This window comes from Chanodichthys erythropterus, chromosome 16 (genome assembly GCF_024489055.1).
Source record: "Chanodichthys erythropterus isolate Z2021 chromosome 16, ASM2448905v1, whole genome shotgun sequence".
Taxonomy (NCBI): Eukaryota; Metazoa; Chordata; class Actinopteri; order Cypriniformes; family Xenocyprididae; genus Chanodichthys; species Chanodichthys erythropterus.
In genome coordinates this window covers 26,552,124-26,573,647 of record NC_090236.1, presented here as the reverse complement: position 1 = coordinate 26,573,647, position 21,524 = coordinate 26,552,124, and the positions used below count along the sequence as shown (strand labels likewise).

The window sequence follows — 21,524 nt, the reverse complement described above, 5'->3', positions numbered from 1 at the left end:
GCACTAGGCTAATTATCAAATCAATATAAAACAATAATTCCGTTAGGCTAATTGAAAAAAGGCCTAAAAATTACAACAACAACAATAATAATAATAAATTAAAGGGGGGGGGGGGAAGACTTGCATTTATTGTAGGCCAGGTACCACTCAAAAAAGGATGATCAAATATAGCTCGTTATTTCGTAGGCCTATGAGCTATTTTAACAATAGATTTTGTTTAGTACTCTCTACTTTTAAAGATATGAAGTCTAACTAAGCTTTATAACTAACATCTCAAATACTCACTCAAATATTTTTTTTCACAAAATCAAAAACTATTACCATGGCGCTATTGAGATAACATGTAATGAGTCATGTTTATGTTAAACCAAGAGACTCATTGCTGCCAGATGAACAGTTTTAATCAAATGGACTTTCATCTTAACTTCATGGCCCTTGCTGTTGCTGTCGAAAAGAAACGGGGTTAATGTATCATTGAGACGGGATGATGGTTCAAAATGTTGAGATGTTAATGTCACAAAATTGAGACCAACGATAGAAATGAGATTCATGGGTTGAATCATTCTTTCATATCTCTTCAATAGTGGCCTTACAGTTTCTGCTTGTGACATCACTTCTTTTACAAGGGATTAAACAAACAAATTAAAAAAAAAAAAAAAAAAAAGAGATAATATTACAGACATGGGAAAGCCTGCCTGCCCTGGAACGAACGAGGCCGAGATGGTCTTTGTGTGTGTGTGTGTGTGTGTGTGTGTGTGTGTGTGTTTGGGGAACAACACTGCTGCGCATCTACCGGGATACATAATGCTCACTTGATACTATTATAAAATAATCTAGGCTATACCTGAAAAATTGAGATGACAGGGGTCCTGAAAGTACTCTCATGGTAAGAATGGACATGACGCACCATGTCACTACTGAAGCTTTCATGCTTATTGGCTCGCGCTGTGGCGGCTGCATGTGAAACGTGTGTACGTACAGCAGGCTGAGCTCAAGCTATGGGCCTGTCTGAGCCAAAGGACGGCAAGTTATGCTAAAGGCGTCTCAAAAACAGGGTTTCCGAATGGATAGTGGGTGTTAAACCTTAACAAACATATAAAACCTTCTGCAATGGCTTTGTCCGGGATCCTTACGTTGGTGTTGTTCTCCGGGCTGTTCGTTATTCAGCCATTGCCAACATTAGCATGGGACGCAGACCTGGAGCTTTTCGATCTAGTGGAGGAAATCCCCCAAACCTTCTACGAGTTCCTCTCGGTTAATCAGGTAAGAACAGTTTGATGTAATTCAAATTTGTCACGTCTTAAACTCAAACGGTGTGGGTAAATGCACTTAACTTGAACATATTGCAGCGCACCGACGTCGATTTATAGCAGTGTCGCCTTCAAAGTTTACAGTGATTGTATTCTTATCAACGTAACCCAACCCATTAGCCGAATAGCTCTCTTCAGCCCCACTATTATGTCTCCAGTCTCGGGGTAGCGATAGACTGGCTCTGCCTCCTGAAGAACCTGGACGGCGGTGGCCATTGACAAAGAAACCTCCGGGCTGTGGGCCTATACACATGACGTGTCATTACTGAGGGCACGAAGCGTTTTTATCGTCCTGGTTAAATTTACCATTTAGTTGCTAAGTGGTATTTGAGGCATTGAAGATCCCGAGCTTTTATTATCATAACCGCTAACGTACATGTAAAAAACAACAACAGTACTGGTGTTTGGTTTCACTTTCTTTCCTAACGCTTCAACCGTGATTCTTATATATGGGGAATTGGGGATAAATTAAACAAATGCCGCTGCTATACCTGTACCTAGCAGTAATTCGCTGACTGCATTTAGAAGAAAATTAATAATGCTAATTCTCTGCTAAAAGGATTATAGCTCTGTTTTGGAACATGGTAGCTAGTTTCTAGCTAGTCTAAGATGGTTATTAGCTAGTACAGGCTGGTAAAGCAGCTACCATGCTTCAAAACCAGCTTAACCTCACTGGTATGATCAGCTGATGGCTGTTGTTAGTCCAAAACAGTGTACCAGATACAGCTGCCAGTTTATGCTGCATATTCCAGTTGCTATTGCCGACATTAAAGTATGAAATGAGATGATGTTGCAGCTTTTATTGCTAGTAACTGTTAATAATTTCTGCCTGAAACGCCAAAGGCAATCCAATCACACAGTCTATACTACCAAAATGATCATATGTGATGATTTTATTTTTAAACAAACATGTACTAAAATGTAGTCTCAGAGTATGTGTTTCTGACTCTTGTAAATATTGGCAATTAAGTGTTTATGATTTTAATGTTCCCGATTCTGTTTTTGACAGGATGCATCCTCTTCTGAGATCAGGAAGGCATATAGAAAGCTCTCACTTACATTACATCCCGATAAAAACAAAGATGAAAATGCAGAAAACCAGTTTCGACAGGTAGGAGTTTTGTTATGCCTGAATGAAAGTACTCTTTGGCTTAATGTAGATCATGTTTGCTTCTGTACACCTTTTGGAATTCAGTTTATTACATTTGAAATATCATCTTTGTCATCTCTTACTAGTTAGTTGCCATTTATGAAGTTCTCAAGGATGAGGAAAGAAGACAAAGGTGAGATTCTCATGATTTGTTTCTTTGTTCATCCTTTGTGCAGGTCTTAAAAAAGGTCTTAAAAGCCTTAAATGTGATTTAAAAACCTAGCAGAAAAACTACTCGTACTCGCCCTCATGTCAGAACACAAATTAAGATATTTTTTATGAAATCCGATGGGTTCTGAACACATAGGCAGCAATGTCATTACTAAAGACATCATTAAAATGGTCCACATGACTACAGTGGTTCAACCTCAATGTTATGAAGTGGTGAGAATACATGTGCGGAAAAAAAAAAAAAAAAAAAAAAAAAAATGTATTCAACAACTTTTTCTGTTCCCTGTCAGTCTCCTATGCTGTTGACGTTGTACACATAGTGCAGGCTTCCGTGTTTACTTCAGAATGGCGGCCCAGTATTGGCTGACAATGTTCACGTGAGCACCACGCTGCATGCGTGTGATGCTGACACAGGACATATAGTGGACTCTCCATATAGTGGACTTCAGTGGGGTACACCAGATGGAAGGTCTAAATTGCAGTTTCAGTACATCCCACGATGATCCCAGATGAGGAATAAGGGTCTTGTCTAGTGAAACAATTGTTTTCTAATTAATTTCTAATTGTTTTCCAAACCACAAATGCTTCTCTTGCACTGCGTGACATAAAAAATCCATCTCACTTTCTCCTCCAACTCCAACGGATCGCAGAGCAGTGCAAGATGAGCATTTGTGGTTGAAAAGTATATACAATTTTTTTTTTTCATTTCACTAGATAAGACCCTTATTCCTTGTCTGGGATTGTGTAGTGCTTTGAAGCTGCACTGAAACTGCAATTTGGACCTTCCACCTGTTGTACCCTACTGAAGTCTACTATATGGAGAATCCTGAAAAAATTCAGTTTATTTTCAACTGAAGAAAGAAATACATGAACATCTTGGATGACATGAGGTTGAGTCAAATTATCAGGAAATTTTAATTCAGAAGTGAACTAATCCTTTAAGGTTGAACCACTTTAGTCACATGGACTATTTTAGCGATGTCTTTACTTCCTTTCTGGGCCTTGAAAGGTGCAATGACATTGCTGCCTTTGTGTGGTTCAGTAACCCTCAGATTTCATCAAAAATATCTTAAAAAACTAACCCTTAAAGAATCAGGATATGGATTGCTTACACACAAGTGGAAAAGTTCTTAAATAGAGATGAAGTAGGATCATCAATAATTTGACATTATGCCCTTGAGTAAGATACCAAACCACAGTTTGCACCAGTGTGACTGTGACTAGGGTCTATAATCTGTGTATTACATTTGCTAAAGTCTTTAAATAGATTTTACATTTTTAAAAAAGATTTTACATAGTAGGTTCTTACTACATTCACAGATATGATGACATCCTGGTTAATGGGCTGCCAGATTGGAGACAGCCTGTCTTCTACTATCGACGTGTTAGGAAGATGAGTAATGGAGAGTTGGGCTTCCTCCTCTTCCTCATTCTGACTGTGGGTCACTATGCAGTTATATGGTCCATCTACCTTGAGAAGCAGTTGGTAAGTGATGAGTTGTTTGTATAGCAGAGTTGTCGTTGTGTAATGGTAGCTAATACTAAATATACTAAATTTACTTGAGCATGCCCAGTGATAGCTGCTATGTCTTAATTCTTCTCAGGATGAACTTCTGAGCAGGAAAAAGAGAGAGAAGAAGAAGAAGCAAAGCAGTAAGATAACAGAAGAGATTAAGTCCTTGGGACAGGACAAAAACGAGAGGTAACCCAGTAACTCCAGATGCTTTATTAAAGAAGAAGAAATTTTGACCCTGCTGGTCAGACTTATAAATCTTTGCTTCCTTTTTGTAGATCTGACAGGCCACACTGGCATGACATTTTGCCTCTTAAATTAAGCATCTGGTTGTACTATTCAGTGAAGTCTCTCCCTCATATCATACAGGTACTGTTCCACCAGATTTGAGGCTTTTTAAATGTGTTTTCAAAAGAGACACTCAGAAAATTCAAGCAGACATCTGTAATCATGACTCTATGTTATATTTTAGGATGTGAAGCAGTATTATAAAGATTATAAGGAAATGAAAGTAAAAGAGAAGGAGGCAGAGGCTCTGGCAGAACAGGAAATGCAGCCGAGTAAGATCATGATGACAGTTATACGTTGCACACTGACCTCTGCACATAATTAGTGGGATTCAGTTGTGACTATGTGACACTTAATAATATGTGATGCTGGCCGATCTTGCTCTGCAGAAGAGAAACGTCCCAAGGTGAAGAAACCTAAAGTGGAGTTTCCAGTCTATGAACCCAGTACAAATGCTGCTTTTGTGCCATCATATGATCTGGGAACATCTATTGAAGACATTGAAGATCAAATGGATGACTGGTTAGAAGACAAAAAACAGCAGAAGAAGAAAGTAAGTTTTTGTCTCTGTTGAAAGAATGCTGATTTAAATTGTAAGTTTTCCATAAACCAATGGCTGGTGATGGTTATAGGTTCACGAGTGGACGGATGAGGATCTTAGCCAGCTTTCCCGCTGTATGGCCAAGTTTCCTGGTGGAACGCCAGGCCGGTGGGAGAAGATTGCACATGAGTTAGGCAGATCAGTGTCTGAGGTGAGTCTAATTAGTATAGATCGGACTAGTGGTCGACCAATAGCAGGGATTATGCTGATATACAATATCAAACTTGCATAATGATGGAAATTTCATTATTTACTGCATAAAATTGATTAAAACATTTGTTAAATAAAAGTATATAAAAACATTTTTGTGTATTGTAAAGTCCCCTTGTGGTAAAAAATCACGTTTTTAATGTTGTTTATATGCCTATGTGGTGTTTTTAATGTGCTTTCAGACAAACTATGTGCAAATTCATATGTCAACGCCATTGCTGAGTATTTTCTCTTTAAAACTGCAGTGATCTAAAAATGCAGTTTGAAATCGCCAGTGTTTCTGACATCACAAACTACCTTGTAACCAATCACATCAAAGTGCTGGAGGGCTTTAGCATATCATTAACTATGACCGCTCTGAAGCAGGAGAGTCTCAAGAGAAGCAGGTTATGCCAGTATATTTTTCTGTTGATATGAAAAATCAGAAACATTTAGCAATATAGCGGGTGAATTATGTATATTATGTTAAGATGAACTACATGCCATTCTCCACTAACGTTCTAAGTTGTTCAATGCATTTTTTAAGAATGCTTATTTTTAGAGGACAGCTGACTGATAAGTTCGCTGAGAAGGCGAATGGGAACATGGTTTGTGTAACATTAGCAACACATTATTAGCTGTTTGATAACATCAAGCCAAAGGCTAATCATATTAATTACCGTTATGTGTCTGACGTTGTAAACAACGATACCATTGTGGAGTGTTTACCTCAGTAAGTTGACCAAGTGGATCTCAGAGCTTGTGCGAGTGAGTGGAGGTGGGGCTAATTAGCATACATTCAAGCTATTTTAAGGCATGAAGAATTTTTTTTTCATTGGAAAAAAACATTTAAATATGTCATTTTGATGATCAAAGATGAGTTTTAAGAGATAAAATGATTGACTACAGGGGGACTGTAAATTGTAGATAGCATTGTCTCCTGACTGTTCAAATACACTACCATTCAAAAGTTTAGGGCAGAAATTAATACTTTAGTTTAGCATGAATGCATTAAATTGATCAAAAAACATTTACAATGTTACTGATGATTTCTATTTCAAATAAATGTTGTTCTTTTGAACTGTAGATGTGAATGAAGAGCCACTGAAACCAATAATGGTTTGGTTTTATTTTTTTTTTCAATACAGGTGACCGCAAAAGTGAAGCAAGTCAAAGACTGTGTCACTAATACATCAGGTAAGCAGTTTGTTCATTAAAAGATTTTAATAAAATTCCACTTGCCATGTACCATTTATCATCTACTGTGATATGTTATCAAGCATATATGTCAAAACATTTACTCATGTCTCTCTCCACTTTGTCTCTGTTTCTAGGGTTGGTGAAGCTTTCTGAGCTGAAGGGTGGTGCAGTGATGGGAAAGAGCTCAAGAGCTGTCACGGTGCCTGACAGTCTGATGACCCAGAGAGAGGAGCCCTTAGAGCAGCAGCAGCCGGAGGATTCGGCAGAGCCTGTTGGGGCAGAGGACTCGGAGAGCAAAGCACTCAGAAGGAGGACAAAAAAGTCTGCACCCGGGAGCACTGGAACTGGAGCAGCCGAGGAGAGGGTGAAAGGACGCAGACAAAGAGACTTCGACCCCACAGCTGTGGATGACGACAGTGAAGATGAGAAGAAACCATCGGCCTCCAAAGAAAAACCCAGTGCTGCTGATGATGTCTGGACACAGAACCAGCAGAAGCTCTTGGAGCTGGCCTTACAGCAATACCCACGTGGCACCACTGAACGCTGGGACAAGATCGCTAAGGTGGTGCCTGGAAAGACCAAGGTGAGCATCAACTTTCTCACCCAGAGTCATTGGAAAATTCATTTAAATTGGAATTATTTATATTTCAACATTTTTTATTGCGTAATGTTGCTGTTTGAGCGTGATAAAGGGAAAAGAGGTGCTGCAACTATGAAAAAAAAAAAAAAAAAAAAAGAGAGAGAGAGAGAGAGAGCTTTTTGAACATTCAAGCATGAAAACTTATTCAAGTAGACCCTACAAAAAAAATCAGTATTTTGGTTTTTGGTTTAAAGAGGACCTATTATGCCCTTTTACAATGTTTACCTGCATATAAAAGCTGGATTTTGATCTTAGTTGTTGAATTGATTATTTTTCCTATTCAGGAGGAGTGCATGTCCCGTTATAAACTCCTGGCGGAGCTGATTCTGAAACGGAAGCAGTCCAAAAGCTGACTCCTGGTCTCAAGTATTTCACCATACCTCTCACCTGCTTGTTATGTGCCTTAATGCAACCTTATGTCCTGTTGTCAGACTATGTGTCATGTTCAGCAGAGCCTGAAACGTCAGCATTAACTATTGGAGAGATCCAAACTGCACATTTAAAGGTTTTATTTATTTTAGAATCTATTTCAAATTATTGGCTCATTTGTTTCTCTATGCAACAAGTTCATTTGAGGAGCAGAAGAGACACATTTTAATTTTCATTTTCCCCCAATTTTGAAACTTTTTTTTTTTTTTTTTTCCCAGAAGCATGTGTTGTGCTGTAATCTGTTTTGGTCATTTGTTAAAACATAAAGTATTTGCATACAATAATTAAGTTGTCAGTCTCTCATGTGGTCATTATTATGCTTCAGCACATATTGACTATCTTGAGGAGTATGAAAGAGTTGTCCTTATATATTGCCATGCTGTAGATTTAGATTCAATCAGTCCAAGACATTTAAACAACATTGTGCTTCCTGTACATCAAAAGATCTTCAAATATTTGAAAAGATTTGAAAATATCACCTTCATCATCAACCTTAACCAAATGACATTTGACAGTAAATCAGACTTTCTCAAACAACTATAGATGAGTGGAATTACTTTGCCTCTTATGTAGGCAAACTGATGAAAGTATTGTGATTAACTTCATTTATTGTGCAAAAGTATTTTAAATATTCCTATCCCTTAATATTTCTAATGTCCATTTCCATAATGAATTAGTTCAGGGTTTAAGGTCATTAAACGTGCTAAAGAGGATATTTTCGTCGACTGAGAAACCAAAGACTGTTAGTGAGTTTTTGAAATGAGCGCATGCATAAGAACAACCCCCCCTCCTTCACAGCTCATTTCGAGGGAACACCTCCCAAAACTTGTGCACGAGTATTGGAACATGAGTGTTTGTTTACCACCGGCATTCGCTGTGTCGTGTTAGTGGATTCATTATGTCGGACTCACCGCAGGGAACTCATAATCTGCAGTTGTTACTCCTGTCTCCGGACAAAAACATTGCATGCGGCGCCTGTGGAGTGTGGAAAGTTACTGGAGCGTGCAGCCGCGTTCGTCTCGCACAAGAAGCGTCATGGCAGTGATGATTGACAAGCCAGAGGGCCAATCCACGCACGTCTCTCACAAGGAACGTAATGGCAGTGATTGACAAGCCAGAGGACCAATCGTTTACGCGATCATCACGTAAACGATTGGCTGATGTTTTTAAGGCCCTACCTCATGCACAGATGATGTATATTAATATTATTCCTTTCAGTGCACCTAATAAATAGTCTTTTATCTGCTAGTAAAGACAGTTTCATGTAATATTGCAAAAATGAATAAAACATCCTCTTTAGCAACTTTAACTTGACTAGGATGTTGAGGCTACAAAATGGAAGAATAACCTCATTTAAAAAGGAAAGAGGGGATGTTATAGTTTTTTTTTTTTTTTAAATACAATTACAGTATTTACAGTTGAGACATTGGTGAACATTGCAACTGAAGATGCTATTTTCAAATGTTGCATTTTCATGTTGTGACCTATGCCAGTGATAATGTAGGGCTTTAATAATGTAATGATAATGTATAGTATTATTTTTTTTTTTTATGAAATACACAAACTTAAGAAATTGCATTCGCAAATTGCAATTTTCGTTTTATACAATGCAGCTTTTCTGATTATAGAAATATCTTAAATATTTCAAATTTTTGATATGCATCATCTTTTGAGTGGAAAAAGACATGTTCTGAAAATGGAATAGGTAACAGTAGTTGGTGGTGATAGCCATTTGCACAGGGCAGCAAATTTCTCTCAAATCAGTTTCTGAATATTATGGTCCTTTTTAATAAGTTTTTTGGGAATCCGTTTGATCAGTTTCTTAAAGGGATAGTTCACCCAAAAATGAAAATTGTCATCATTTACTCACCCTCAAGTTGTTCCAAACCTGTATAAATTTTTTTTCTGCTGTACACAAAGGAAGTGATTATAAGAATGTTTATAACCAAACAGCTTTCACCCCCCTATCGGATACAAAGAGGCCGTAATATTACTACATGACAACTGCAGACAACACGTAAACACTTGTTGTACAGTCACAAATGTTTTTCAGACTTGGAGGAGGAATATATATTTTTGAAATACAAAGTGGAATCATTTCGACAGCTCCAGTCACAACTGAGACGTATTTGTGAAATAGGCCAACAATACATTGTTCATTTTCTAATAGCAGAACAACAGAAGTTACGCGAGATATTACGAAATGGTAAAAGTGATTTATAAGCAAAAGAGATGTCTTACAGTCTGCTCTGGACAGTTTGTTTAATTCATAATCAGGACTCGTATCAAAAGATGTCTGCCGCCCTCACGTGGCTGTGAGAAGAAACGCAATTCATTACAGCCGCTTCAGGTTTCATAAATCTATTAGCCTACATGGTCGGGGGGGAAATGATATCCTAAAAATGGTAACCTCTAAATTAACTGCTTTTATTCAAGTCCAAAATATTTTTTAACATCACTGAACCAATCAACATACATCAATTTATACCAACAAAACTAATGGGTTAAATCAGGTAGAAATGGCACTTTAGGGTAACAATTGCAGGTTACCACTTTTTACAGTTTATTAAATATGAAGCCAGTATTTATACAAAGAGTACATTTATAAGAACCTGGCACTTAGGCTACTTATTTTTCACTGGCAAGACAAAAACGTATATATTGTTACTCTTTCTCCACTGCTAATTGTTTTACCAACCTGACAAAACCGATGACTGTCCTACTGTCGTTTTCACAATACCACATCACATTTTTTTTCCGCCAGTAAAAATCCCCCTTCATGTTTAAATGCATGTAGCAAATATGATATCAGGCATTCAATGAATGTTTATTTGTATACCTCAGTCGTCATTGTATTGCATATGTATATGTTTTTAGAAGGATATAGAGTGACAACTGATACAATTTAATTTAAGTCTGATATACTGTACTAAAATGCATATTATTGCTCAGTTTGGGCCTCTGAATAAAATCGAGGTGTTTTTTCTCCTTGAGTGTGAGCTTTATATTCTTACTATATCATACTATAAAGCCATAATATATATATATAGCTATAAAAGCCTGATGTATCTCATATGACACATAACATAAAACACAAATGCAAACTCTTTTTCAAAGGTTTTTAACATAGATTTTATTTTAAGGTTAAATAAGCTGTTCCATTTCAGAATTTTTTTTTCTGACAATTATTGCATATGCCTACAGTACGTGTCTGTCTCTGGTGGCCTCTAATACTGACAATGAATATTAATAATAATAAGGAACATGTGAACAGCCTCTGGTTTCATGCATGGTTTCAGAGACAAGGCTAGTCCCAGACTAAAATGCATGTTTGAGCGGTCTTAACTGAAAGCACCTTCTTGCACTAATATATATATCTTAAAGGTGCCATTGAACGTTTTTTTTACAAGATGTAATATAAGTCTAAGGTGTCCCCTAATGTGTCTGTGAAGTTTCAGCTCAAAATACCCCAAAAATTTTTATTTTTTATTTTTTTTTAACTGCCTATTTTGGGGCATCATTAACTATGCGCTGATTCAGGAGCTGCTGGCCCTTTAAATCTCATGCTCCCTGCCCATCGAGCTCAAGACTCTATAATACAGTGCATTTGCAAAGTTCACACAGCTAATATAACCTTCAAATGGATCTTTACAAGATGTTCGTCATGTTTGCTGCATGCATGCTTCGGGTCATGTGAGCAATGTTCCCTCTAAGCTGCGCAGTTTAAATCAGTTTTTTTGGTTTTTGGTTCAGTTTAAATACTTAAATATTATATTATATTTTATTATATTATAATGTAAGCCTAATAAAAAAAATGATCTCACAAGGGGATTGTTTAGGGCTCCTTGCTACGAAAAATCTTAACCTCCTGGTATATAAAATCTGTGAAATTCATAAGCAATAAACATGTAATGTTGATGGTTTAACACTGTCTGTTGCTAATAATTGAATGTACAAAAATACATTATGGTTGTCCCAAACCATCATCGTAACTGCTCATATTATATTATTAGAAAGAATTGAACTGAAATTATTTTTTAATAGAATTTCTTGGTAAAGACTGGTACAGTTAATACAGCAATGTGAAAAAAATCTCAAGTAACCTAAAATGTGCTTAATTTAGAAACTGAACTGCTTGTTTTCAAACATATTATTTAATTTATCACTAAGTTACATCAAGGGTCAAATAAAATAGAAACGGCACATTAAAGTTAAATGTTACAGTTACATGATAAAACCATTTTTTTTGTGTGTGTGTTTACATTGATTGTACAGGTCTGATATAAAGTATGTTTTTGCTCAGGTGGCCAAAATGTGCGCTCAACAGAGAAAAGTGTTGCTCAGCGAGAAAAAAAATTAGAGGGAACATTGCATGTGAGTATAGTATTTATTTGTGTGTTTATATTTGATTCTGAACGAGTTTGATAGTACTCCGTGGCTAAAACTAACATTACACACTGTTGGAGAGATTTATAAAGAATGAAGATGTGTTTATGAATTATACAGACTGCAAGTGTTTAAAAATGAAAAAGGCGACGGCTCTTGTCTCCATGAATACAGTAATAAACGATGGTAACTTTAACCAACAGCAGCCTGCATTAGCAACATGCTAATGAAACATTTAAAAAAAGAGAATTTACAAATATCACTAAAAATATCATGATATCATGGATCATGTCAGTTATTATTGCTCCATCTGCCATTTTTCGCTGTTGTTATTGCTTGCTTACCTAGTCTGATGATTCAGCTGTGCACAGATCCAGACGTTACTGGCTGATCTTGTCTAATGCCTTTCATAATGTTGGGAACATGGGCTGGCATATGCAAATATTGGGGGTGTACATATTAATGATCCCGTAACAGTCAGTGTTAGATTCGCCTGTTCTTCGGAGGTCTTTTAAACAAATTTGATTTATATAAGAAGGAGGAAACAATGGAGTTTGAAACTCACTGTATGTCATTTGCATGTACTGAACTCTTGTTATTCAACTATGCCAAGGTAAATTCAATTTTTGAATCTAGGGCACCTTTAAAATATCTCTCAAGAAAATATATTAAAATAGGTCTCAAGACGCACACCGGTAATGTTTTTTTTAAAGGCATGTTTATAAGCTACTAAGGGCTAGTCCTGGCTTAAGCCCTGTCTATAAAAGTAGTAGTAATAGTTTAATTTTAGTCGAGATAAACAACTACATTTTCGACTTAATTTTCTTGCCGTCAAAATTAAGACTCTAAGCCAGGACGAAATGTTCCTGTTGATTTATATGAAATATGTTTGATTCTGACTGGATTGAGTCCTTGAAGAAAGTGTTGTTTGAACTATGTTCTACTACACATCAGAATGTTTCTCATAAAAACGCCACTGAAAGACATTAATAACATTAAAAAACTGTCTTAAAATGGTAAACGAGTGTGGTGAAAATACCCCGAGATTTGTTTCTCGTTATTTAGATAAGTAGCCGCCTATGGCTTTTAATAACATGGATGTCTCAAGTTTACTGGGTAGAAAAGAGCAGCTGAGTGCCGAGATTTGCTCCATGAAACACACAATGCAGCTACAGGCCAATGTAGGCGAAGATCTTCGAGCTATCGCCAAATTTCAGAAACTTCCCTGGCTCAAATTTTTAATTTTGTTAATATTTTTCATGTAGAAAGACAAACATAAACAGTGATTAAATCTAAAATATTAAATGTCACAGATTTATATTTATACTCAACTAGAGAGGGGTCAAAATGACAATTATTACCTGAGATTTGGAGCCAATTTACAGGGGTGTGAAATGACTTTTCAGCATCATTATTTTATTTTTGCACAGAGATTGGTAGGTCTGTTAGTAAAATCTGTTGACTTTAGCAGTCTTTGTTTCATTATATGCCAACAGTGACAGTTCAAAAATGGCAAAAAGCACTTGTGTTTTTTGCCTCAAGTCTGCATGCCTTTAACTCAAGAAGTATTGAAGATATCTTAATATCCTTATAGATTCTGGTTCTTAAGAAACGTTCCTTTTGGTATCTTCATTTTAAAGGCCCTCTATGGTTCAATCCCAGAGATATGGAGATCTTAATGCGGCTCCATGAGTAAATTGTACACATATTCAGTGGTCAGAAACCAAATGTGGGTCACTTTGCATACAGCTGATACTTCTTTTATTTTAAAGAGAAATATCTGAAAAACAAATAATGTTGATAATAAAAAAGGATCTTGTTTTTTTCTATTATCTCAACTGCATAGAACATACTTGTCTGAGTGCCATAAATACTCCTTTTCCAAATTTTGCATGCATGTAACTCTAAAAGTATTCAAGATATCTTAATCCTTCTAGATTCTCATTCTTAATAAACTTTCCTGTTGAAATCTTCATTTTTAAGGCCCTATATAGTTCAGTCCAATAGATATGGGGATCTTGAAGCAGCTCCATGTTCAAATAGTTGAATTTCAAATGTGGTTCACTTTGCACACAGCTGATACTGCATTTAAAGAGGAATTTCTGAAGAATAAATAATGTTTAAACTATAAATGTATCTTGTTTCCCTCTATCCAAAGAATTGCATAAAACATAGCGGTACTCTCTGAGTACCAAAAATCCACTGAAAATGGTTCAGGTTAAGTTGAGCCACATTAACTTGCTCTTAAAAGTGTATTTGAATCAGTTTAGGGATATTTGGAAGATGGGATTTTGTTCATTTTAAGAGTTCAAATACACAGTATTGTAACTACACGTTACCACACTGACAACCCTATATCTATGAGATTGAACCATATAGGGTCTTAAAAATTAAGATTCCAAAAGAAAAGTTTATTAATTATGAGAATCTTATTAATACTTTATTTTTTGACCACTGAAAATGTATACAATTTACCAATTTACTCATGGAGCCACATTAACATGTCCAAATCTATGGGACTGAACCATCGAGGGCCTTTAAAATGAAGATCCCAAAAGGAAAGTTTCTTAAGAACCAAAATCTAAAAGGATATTAATATAGGCTATCTTTAATACTTCTTGAATTACAGGCATGCAAACTTGAGGCAAAAAAACAAAACAAAAAAAACAACAACAACCCAAGAAGTGCTTTTTGCCATTTTTGAACAGTCACTGTTGGTATGAAATGCAACAAAGACTACTAAAGTCAACAGATTTTACTAATAAACCTACCAATCTCTGTGCAAAAATAAAATAACGATACTGCCATCTTTTTAAAGTTACACCCCTCTTATTTGGCTCCAAATCTCAGGTGAAAATTGTCATTTTGACCACCCTCTACAAAATTACATCTGTGACATTTAATATTTTGGCTTTCATCACTATTTATGTTTGTCTTTGGCTAAATGTTTCCAAAAATGAGATTATTGTGGTTTATCCAAAATAAGGGGCAGTAGGCATGCATACTACTACACGTTATCAGTCCAAGTTGTGGAGGGACTGGTATTATTGTATTTTTTGTAACGCATTTATTTTTTTCCATTAATGTTTTTTGTTTTGTTTTTATATGTTGTTTGTTTTACATTTGGACCTTGAGTCTGCGAAAAAGTATGGTGAAGATGAAACATCCGGTGTTGTTACTGTCCAGCAGATGGCTCTCTTACACTTTTCAACTGAGCATCTTTTGTTTTATAACGTAAACAAGTTAGAAGACGCCACCTCTTCATAGGGGCAGAAAAAGAAAGAGTTTTTATTAAAAGTCCTAGGTATAATTCAGTAAAAAGGACGGACGATATGACTCTCTACGCAGAAATATTGCGTGAATATCGAGTTTATATTATCACCTAGTGTGTAACAGCGACTCTAGCTAACTTTACAACGTGGCAAGCGCAATATCAACATCAACATTGTCATAGCTTCACAAAAACAAAATAATTTAATAGTTTGTGCTTTTAAGATAAAATGCCGCTTTTGGGAGATCACAAGATCTTGCGTATTTTGCTCATTGTCCTTTCTCAATTAGCTTACATTGCTACTTTGATTGTCAATGCGCTCGCGGGATCAGGAAAAGGTACGTACGTTCATTTATTTACAGATATATATGAGTTATATATACATGTAGTTTCACTTTGGCTTTCTAGGTCCATTCCAACGCAGCACTGGCAATATATCAGACAGATATCGGACAGAGATCACTCCTGCAGGATGGACCTTCTCTATATGGGGAGTCATATATTCATGGCTCTTCCTGATGAACGTGTATATCCTGACTTCGTTCTGTAGAGGGTACTTTAAACCACACACACTCCCCTCACATCAACACTTTGCTTATTCACACTGTTTGAAAGCCATTTATTAAAGTTTAATAGTCTTTGCCTGAATGATTTGTTTTCAGGTTGTACTCAAGTCCAGCAATCCTGCCCTCTGAATTCTTTCTCTCATGGATCATCAACATGATTCTGAACAGCATCTGGCTAGTCTTGTGGGATAGAGAGTAAGTTCTAGCCAGCATAGTTTTTGGCATAAACATAAGAGTTTTGTGTGGTGCTTTGCCATTTTTTCTTGTAATTTCACAAGTTTGTTTCTTATTGACTTAGATTGATGATCCCGGCACTGATTGTTCTTGCCCTGATTGCTTTCACCAACTACCTGCTGATCTTCTTCTCTTGTTTTGGTTTATGGACTCATGGATCTTGGCTGAAACAGCACCACCCAAAAGAACTTCTCTGCATCATAGTGTTGGTATGCATTGAACATGTTGGATTTGCCTTGGCAAGAGGCACTCATCATTTTATATTTTTCTTAAAATTGGCATATCATCTCATTTGTAGGGTATTTAAATGCTCATTATCAACCCAAACAAAAGAGCAGGTAAATTAGGTGCAGTACAGATTCACTGTTGTTTAAATACCATATGTGTACCTCAGGTTCAAAATGGTATTGCCACCTATGCAACATGGACAACCATTGCCACTCTGCTCAACTTCACTGTTGTGTTGAGCATCGCATCAGTTTCCCCAACAAATGCTGCTACAGCTTCTTTATGCATACTTCTTTTGGAAGTAATTATATGGTAATGATAATCATTTATTTTCTGCTACAAATTCTTACAAATGGGTCAGTGACAATGCACATTTTTTGTTAGGATTTGTGACTTGCTTTTATTATTATTTTTCCGAAAACAAAACATGCAAAGAACGTGCAATTAAATACATAAAACAGGATATGATATCATGACTATATATATGTCAGTTAGTCTCCTAAAATGTGGAAAATTTGTAACTTTTTATGACAAAACAAGGTTACTGTAGTTCAGATAAATTTTGAAAAATGTGAAAATATGTAAAAAAAACAAAATGAAAAAAAAAAAACTTTTTACCTTAAATCATGTACTTTAAAACGTTTTTTAATTAATAATTATTAAGATGTTTAATACACATGTATTTAAGGTGTTATGAAAAAGTTATTTTTACTTTATAAAACACTACATGACAATTTTGAGTCATTTAAAGGGATACTCCACCGTTTTTTCATATTAAACTATGTTATTCCCTTAACTAAGACGAGTTGATGCATACCTCTCTCGTCTCAGTGCGTGCACTAAATCGCTCTGTCTCGCAGCGAAACTTTGTTAGCACTTAGCTAAGCCCAGTTCATTCAATAGGGGCCAAGCAGAGAAGCTACCAAACACTTCCACGTTTTCCCTGTTTAAATACAGTTACTCGAGTAGTGTAACTCGACCTAGGACGGTTACACAAAACAAAACGTTGCGCTTTTCTAAGCGTGTAAAATGGATAACTATATTGTATGGCGGAATACCATAGCAAGTGCTCGGGAGCACTTTGACTTGGCGCAGTAATATCTTCACTTGTGAAAAGTCCCCCGCTCCCTCTCCTGTAAAAGTCACGTTGGTTCTATTGACGGAAATGAGAGGGAGGAGGAGAGAGAGCGGGGGCCGGTGAGAGGACTTTTCACGAGTGAAGATATTACTGTGCCAAGTCAAAGTGCTATAAACAAAGTGCTCCCGAGCACTTGCTATGGTATTCCGCCATACAATATAGTTATCCATTTTACACGCTTAGAAAAGCGCAACGTTTTGTTTTGTGTCACCGTCCTAGGTCGAGTTACACTACTCGAGTAACTGTATTTAAACAGGGAAAACGTGGAGGTGTTTGGTAGCTTCTCTGCTTGGCCCCTATTGAATGAACTGGGCTAAGCTAAGTGCTAACAATGTTTCGCCGCAAGACGGAGGGATTTAGTGCACGCACTGAGACGAGAGAGGTATGTATCAACTCGTCTTAGTTAAAGGAATAACATAGTTTAATATGAAAAAACGGTGGAGTATCCCTTTAAAGGGTTAGTTCACCCAAAAATGAAAATTGTCATTTATTACTCACCCTTGTGTCATTCCACATCTGTTCATCTCCGGAACACAAATTAAGATATTTTTGATGATATCCAAGAGCTTTCTGTCCCTCTATAGAGATCCAACGCAACTACAACTTTCAAGTTCCAGAAAGGTAGGAATGACATCATTAAAGTACTCCATGTGACTCCAGTGGTTTAACCTCAGTTTTATGAAGTGGCACGAGTGCTATGTTTGCACAAAAAACGTAATTTACCACTTAACTTACAAAATTTTGTAAGCACTTTAACCTATGGAAGGACAGAAAGCTCTCAGACTTCATCAAAAATATCTTAATTTGTGTTCTGAAGATGAACGAAGGTCTTACGGATGTGGAACAACATGAGGGTGAGTAATAAATGATAGAATTTTCATTTTTGGGTGAACTAACCCTTTAAGATGTGTTTTAAACTAGATTTTTGAAAAGCTTTTAAACTAAAAGATATATTATTTTCTTTATTGTGGTCATTTTTGTTTGTCACTGACCCATATTTAAGATATGATTAATGGCATTAGATCAGCACAATGTGTCTAAAGCATTCTTTATTTCTTTGCGTCGTCTTCTACAGGTTTACAGTTGAAAACTTTCTAATAGAGAAGCATGTCCGTTACATCCTTACCATTTACCCTGTGATTATCTATGCTCTAATTGGAAGCCTGAGCAAGCATTACGACGCAGCTGCACCAGGCCGCAACGCAGTCTTTTCAGGTAAGTCAATAATAAACACATCTTTTTGGTTGACTATAAATATACCAAATAGGTCCCACAATATGTTACATATTATGTCATGCTGTTATTTTCCATAGTGGTGCTCCTTGTGTTGGCCTGTATTGTGTTAGTGTTGCGGGTGGGTCTGGTGGTTTGGAGACACATGACTCGGCCTCTCTTCTGTGAAGTTCTGTGAACCCTGCGGTCCTGATGTCACCAAACAGCGGCACTGATAAGTAACCAAATATCATAAGCACACGTGTTTCACATGAAATATGAAAGATGACGTGCCCTGGACGATAACCCTTCCAGGTGTGCAGTACCTGCATGAATGTGTTTCAGCCGGGGCAGGTGCTTCTTAAGTTTTTGAAAGAAAATTTGCATGAAACTGTAGCAATTTTGTATTCTGAGCTTGAGCCTGGTCATATCTAGGATACTAATTGTGCCTTACATTATGAGGTATTCTGCTCTGTATTAAACACTACCATTCAAAAGTTTGGAGTTGATAAGATTTTTGAATGTTTTTGAAAGAAGTGTCTGCATTTATTTGATCAAAGCACACTAACAACAGTAATATTATTAAAATTTTTAAAATAACAATTTTCTATTTTAATATATTTTAAAATGTAATAGTGTGTATATGTATACACTCATGGCCAAAAATAACCATTTTATACCTGACAGTACTTTGATTTTCTAGTTACTAAAAGATTAACATGTGTGTGTGTTTACATTAAAATTCAGTGTTTTAGTAGATGCTTTCATCCACAAAATACAAATAAGGAACATTAGCAATATATCATACTAGAGCCAATAATACTAACAAAACCTTGTTCCTTTTCTTTTGTTTGTGTTTTAAGTTTTAAGTGATTTTAAAGACATAACACTTATGAAAAGCTAATTTATGAATGTTTAATAAAATACTTAAAATGCGTCTGATGTCTAATCTCATTTTTAATGATTACTAAAAGTTTAACACAGATGTTGCGTGATACGCACTAAGAGGAATGATTCGTGACAAAAAGAAGATGAAATATGTGTAGTGCAAGCACTCTGGAAACCACCTTGGTGTTGATTCCAAGCTGCTGAAACCATTGAGCTTTCAACAGTGATTACAGAGACATTCAGGGTTGCCACACAACATTTGTATCTTGTGCGTATACACGCTTTGATCATGGCTCTTCGTGTACATTTACTTTGGTGTGGATGTGAACTGGAGCATCTTGTCATGCATGTTGTTGCCCTTTGGAATGTGTGTCTCCTGGCAGCAGCTGCAGCAGGCTTGACCCTGTGTACTTTGGCTTGTTCACTACAGGATGAATTACTTATGAGAAAGTAAACGACAATTAAAGGACATTTTTTCCTCCCAGGAGATTAACATCCCCTCCATTTCAGACTCGCTTTCCCTGTGCAAATATGAAAGTAGTATGCTAAGAATGAATCTTTTATTAATGATTATTTTTAGGGCTGCAATTATTTTGATTAATCTATTATTTCTTCGATTAATCTGATTAAAGGCTTAGTTCACCCAAAAATGAAAATTCTGTCATTTATTACTTACCCTCATGCCGTTCCACACCCGTAAGACCATTGTTTATCTTCGGAACACAAATGAACATATTTCAGTTGAAATCCGATGGCTCCGTGAGGCCTGCAATGTCACTTCCTCTCTCAAGATCCATAAAGGTACTAAAAACATATTTAAATCGGTTCATGTGAGTACAGTGGTTCAATATTAATATTATAAAGCGATGAGAATATTTTTGGAGCGCCAAAAATAACAAAATAACGACTTATTTAGTGATGGCCGATTTCAAAACAATGCTTCAGGAAGCATCGGAGCACAGTGAATCAGTGTGTCGAATCTTCTGTTCGGAGCGCCAAAGTCACATGATTTCAGCCGTTGGCAGTTTGACACGCGATCTGAATCATGATTCGACACACTGATTCACTTGTGCTCCGATGCTCCATGAAGCATTGTTTTGAAATCGGTCATCACTAAATAAGTCGTTATTTTTTATTTTTGGCGCTCCAAAAATATTCTCGTCGCTTTATAATATTAATATTGCACCACTGTACTCACATGAACCGATTTAAATGTTTTTAGTACCTTTATGGATCTTGGTAGAGGAAGTGTCATTGCTCCCTATGGAGGCCTCACGGAGCTATCGGATTTCAACTTAAATATCTTAATTTGTGTTCTGAAGATGAACGAAGGTCTTACGGGTGTGGAACGGCATGAGGGTAAATAATAAATGACAGAATTTTCAATTTTCAAATCCCTACATTAAAAATTAAATATCATTGCGCCTGCTGCACCCATGGTACGGCAGCAAAGTTCCTTAATTATTACGCCGGAACGAGAGTTCCTAGCCATATCGGCCTAGAAAATCACAACTTTTCATTTTCCGTCGGTCTTAGTATACGATGTAACTACAGAAGAGTCAAGTTTTAAATAGGAAAAATATTGAAACTCTTTGGTCATTTTTGAGCGAGATGCTGAATGGATTCAAAAACGGTAAAACTCAACTGTTTAACTCTAGGGGAGTTGAAAAATTAGCCTATTTTCAATAAAGTGGAGTGTTCCTTTAAGATAATAATAAAGATAAAGAAAATCAGGTAAGAAGAATGTTCTACAGGAACACACACATTCACTCTGGACACAGTAACCCGTTACTGTAATTTATCCTGCAAATGTAATTTTTACATTTATATTCAATTACACGCTGTTATACCTTTCGAGTTACTACTCTCATAAAATACTTGAATTACATGTTGACTTTTATACCTAAATTTAACATCTAACAACAGCAAAAATGAAAGTTTTGTGCTGAAGAAACATATAACACAATAAGCACACGCATATGTCAAAGTGCCTGACAGGGCGAGCCATGTTAAACATTATGCCAACGCATTAGCTTGAAGCTTAAAATAATCATGTTTTAGGCAGCTTGGATCACGTACCTTTCTCACAGCAGCTCACTCTGTTTCCGTC

At 36.4% G+C, this 21,524-nt stretch overlaps 2 protein-coding genes across 2 annotated transcripts; both read left to right on the top strand.

Moving 5' to 3' along the window:
• The first annotated feature begins 753 nt into the window (after positions 1–753).
• dnajc1 (DnaJ (Hsp40) homolog, subfamily C, member 1) lies at positions 754–10,461 on the top strand. The gene is made up of 12 exons (XM_067363456.1): positions 754–1,263; positions 2,320–2,421; positions 2,547–2,593; positions 3,952–4,117; positions 4,236–4,333; positions 4,423–4,513; positions 4,617–4,704; positions 4,822–4,985; positions 5,065–5,184; positions 6,371–6,419; positions 6,557–7,005; positions 7,347–10,461. The coding sequence occupies exons 1-12, from the start codon at positions 1,111–1,113 to the stop codon at positions 7,413–7,415; spliced, it is 1,596 nt and encodes a 531-aa protein (XP_067219557.1). The 5' UTR covers positions 754–1,110; the 3' UTR covers positions 7,416–10,461.
• Positions 10,462–15,119: 4,658 nt separating this feature from the next.
• si:dkey-29d8.3 (uncharacterized protein LOC556220 homolog) lies at positions 15,120–19,557 on the top strand. Its single transcript, XM_067363570.1, has 7 exons — positions 15,120–15,486; positions 15,557–15,701; positions 15,811–15,909; positions 16,013–16,157; positions 16,343–16,488; positions 18,390–18,529; positions 18,628–19,557. The coding sequence occupies exons 1-7, from the start codon at positions 15,378–15,380 to the stop codon at positions 18,723–18,725; spliced, it is 882 nt and encodes a 293-aa protein (XP_067219671.1). The 5' UTR covers positions 15,120–15,377; the 3' UTR covers positions 18,726–19,557.
• The last annotated feature ends 1,967 nt before the right edge of the window (positions 19,558–21,524 follow it).

What these genes read in the sequence shown, in the direction of transcription:
- dnajc1 (XM_067363456.1), top strand. Translation starts at nt 1,111, where the DNA reads ATGGCTTTGTCCGGGATCCTTACGTTGGTGTTGTTCTCCGGGCTGTTC. An exon ending in GGACAGGACAAAAACGAGAG is followed by an intron (nt 4,334 to 4,422) that starts GTAACCCAGTAA and finishes TCCTTTTTGTAG; the next exon opens with ATCTGACAGGCCACACTGGC. An exon ending in CTGTGTCACTAATACATCAG is followed by an intron (nt 6,420 to 6,556) that starts GTAAGCAGTTTG and finishes CTCTGTTTCTAG; the next exon opens with GGTTGGTGAAGCTTTCTGAG.
- si:dkey-29d8.3 (XM_067363570.1), top strand. Translation starts at nt 15,378, where the DNA reads ATGCCGCTTTTGGGAGATCACAAGATCTTGCGTATTTTGCTCATTGTC. An exon ending in CTAGTCTTGTGGGATAGAGA is followed by an intron (nt 15,910 to 16,012) that starts GTAAGTTCTAGC and finishes TTATTGACTTAG; the next exon opens with ATTGATGATCCCGGCACTGA. An exon ending in CCGCAACGCAGTCTTTTCAG is followed by an intron (nt 18,530 to 18,627) that starts GTAAGTCAATAA and finishes TATTTTCCATAG; the next exon opens with TGGTGCTCCTTGTGTTGGCC.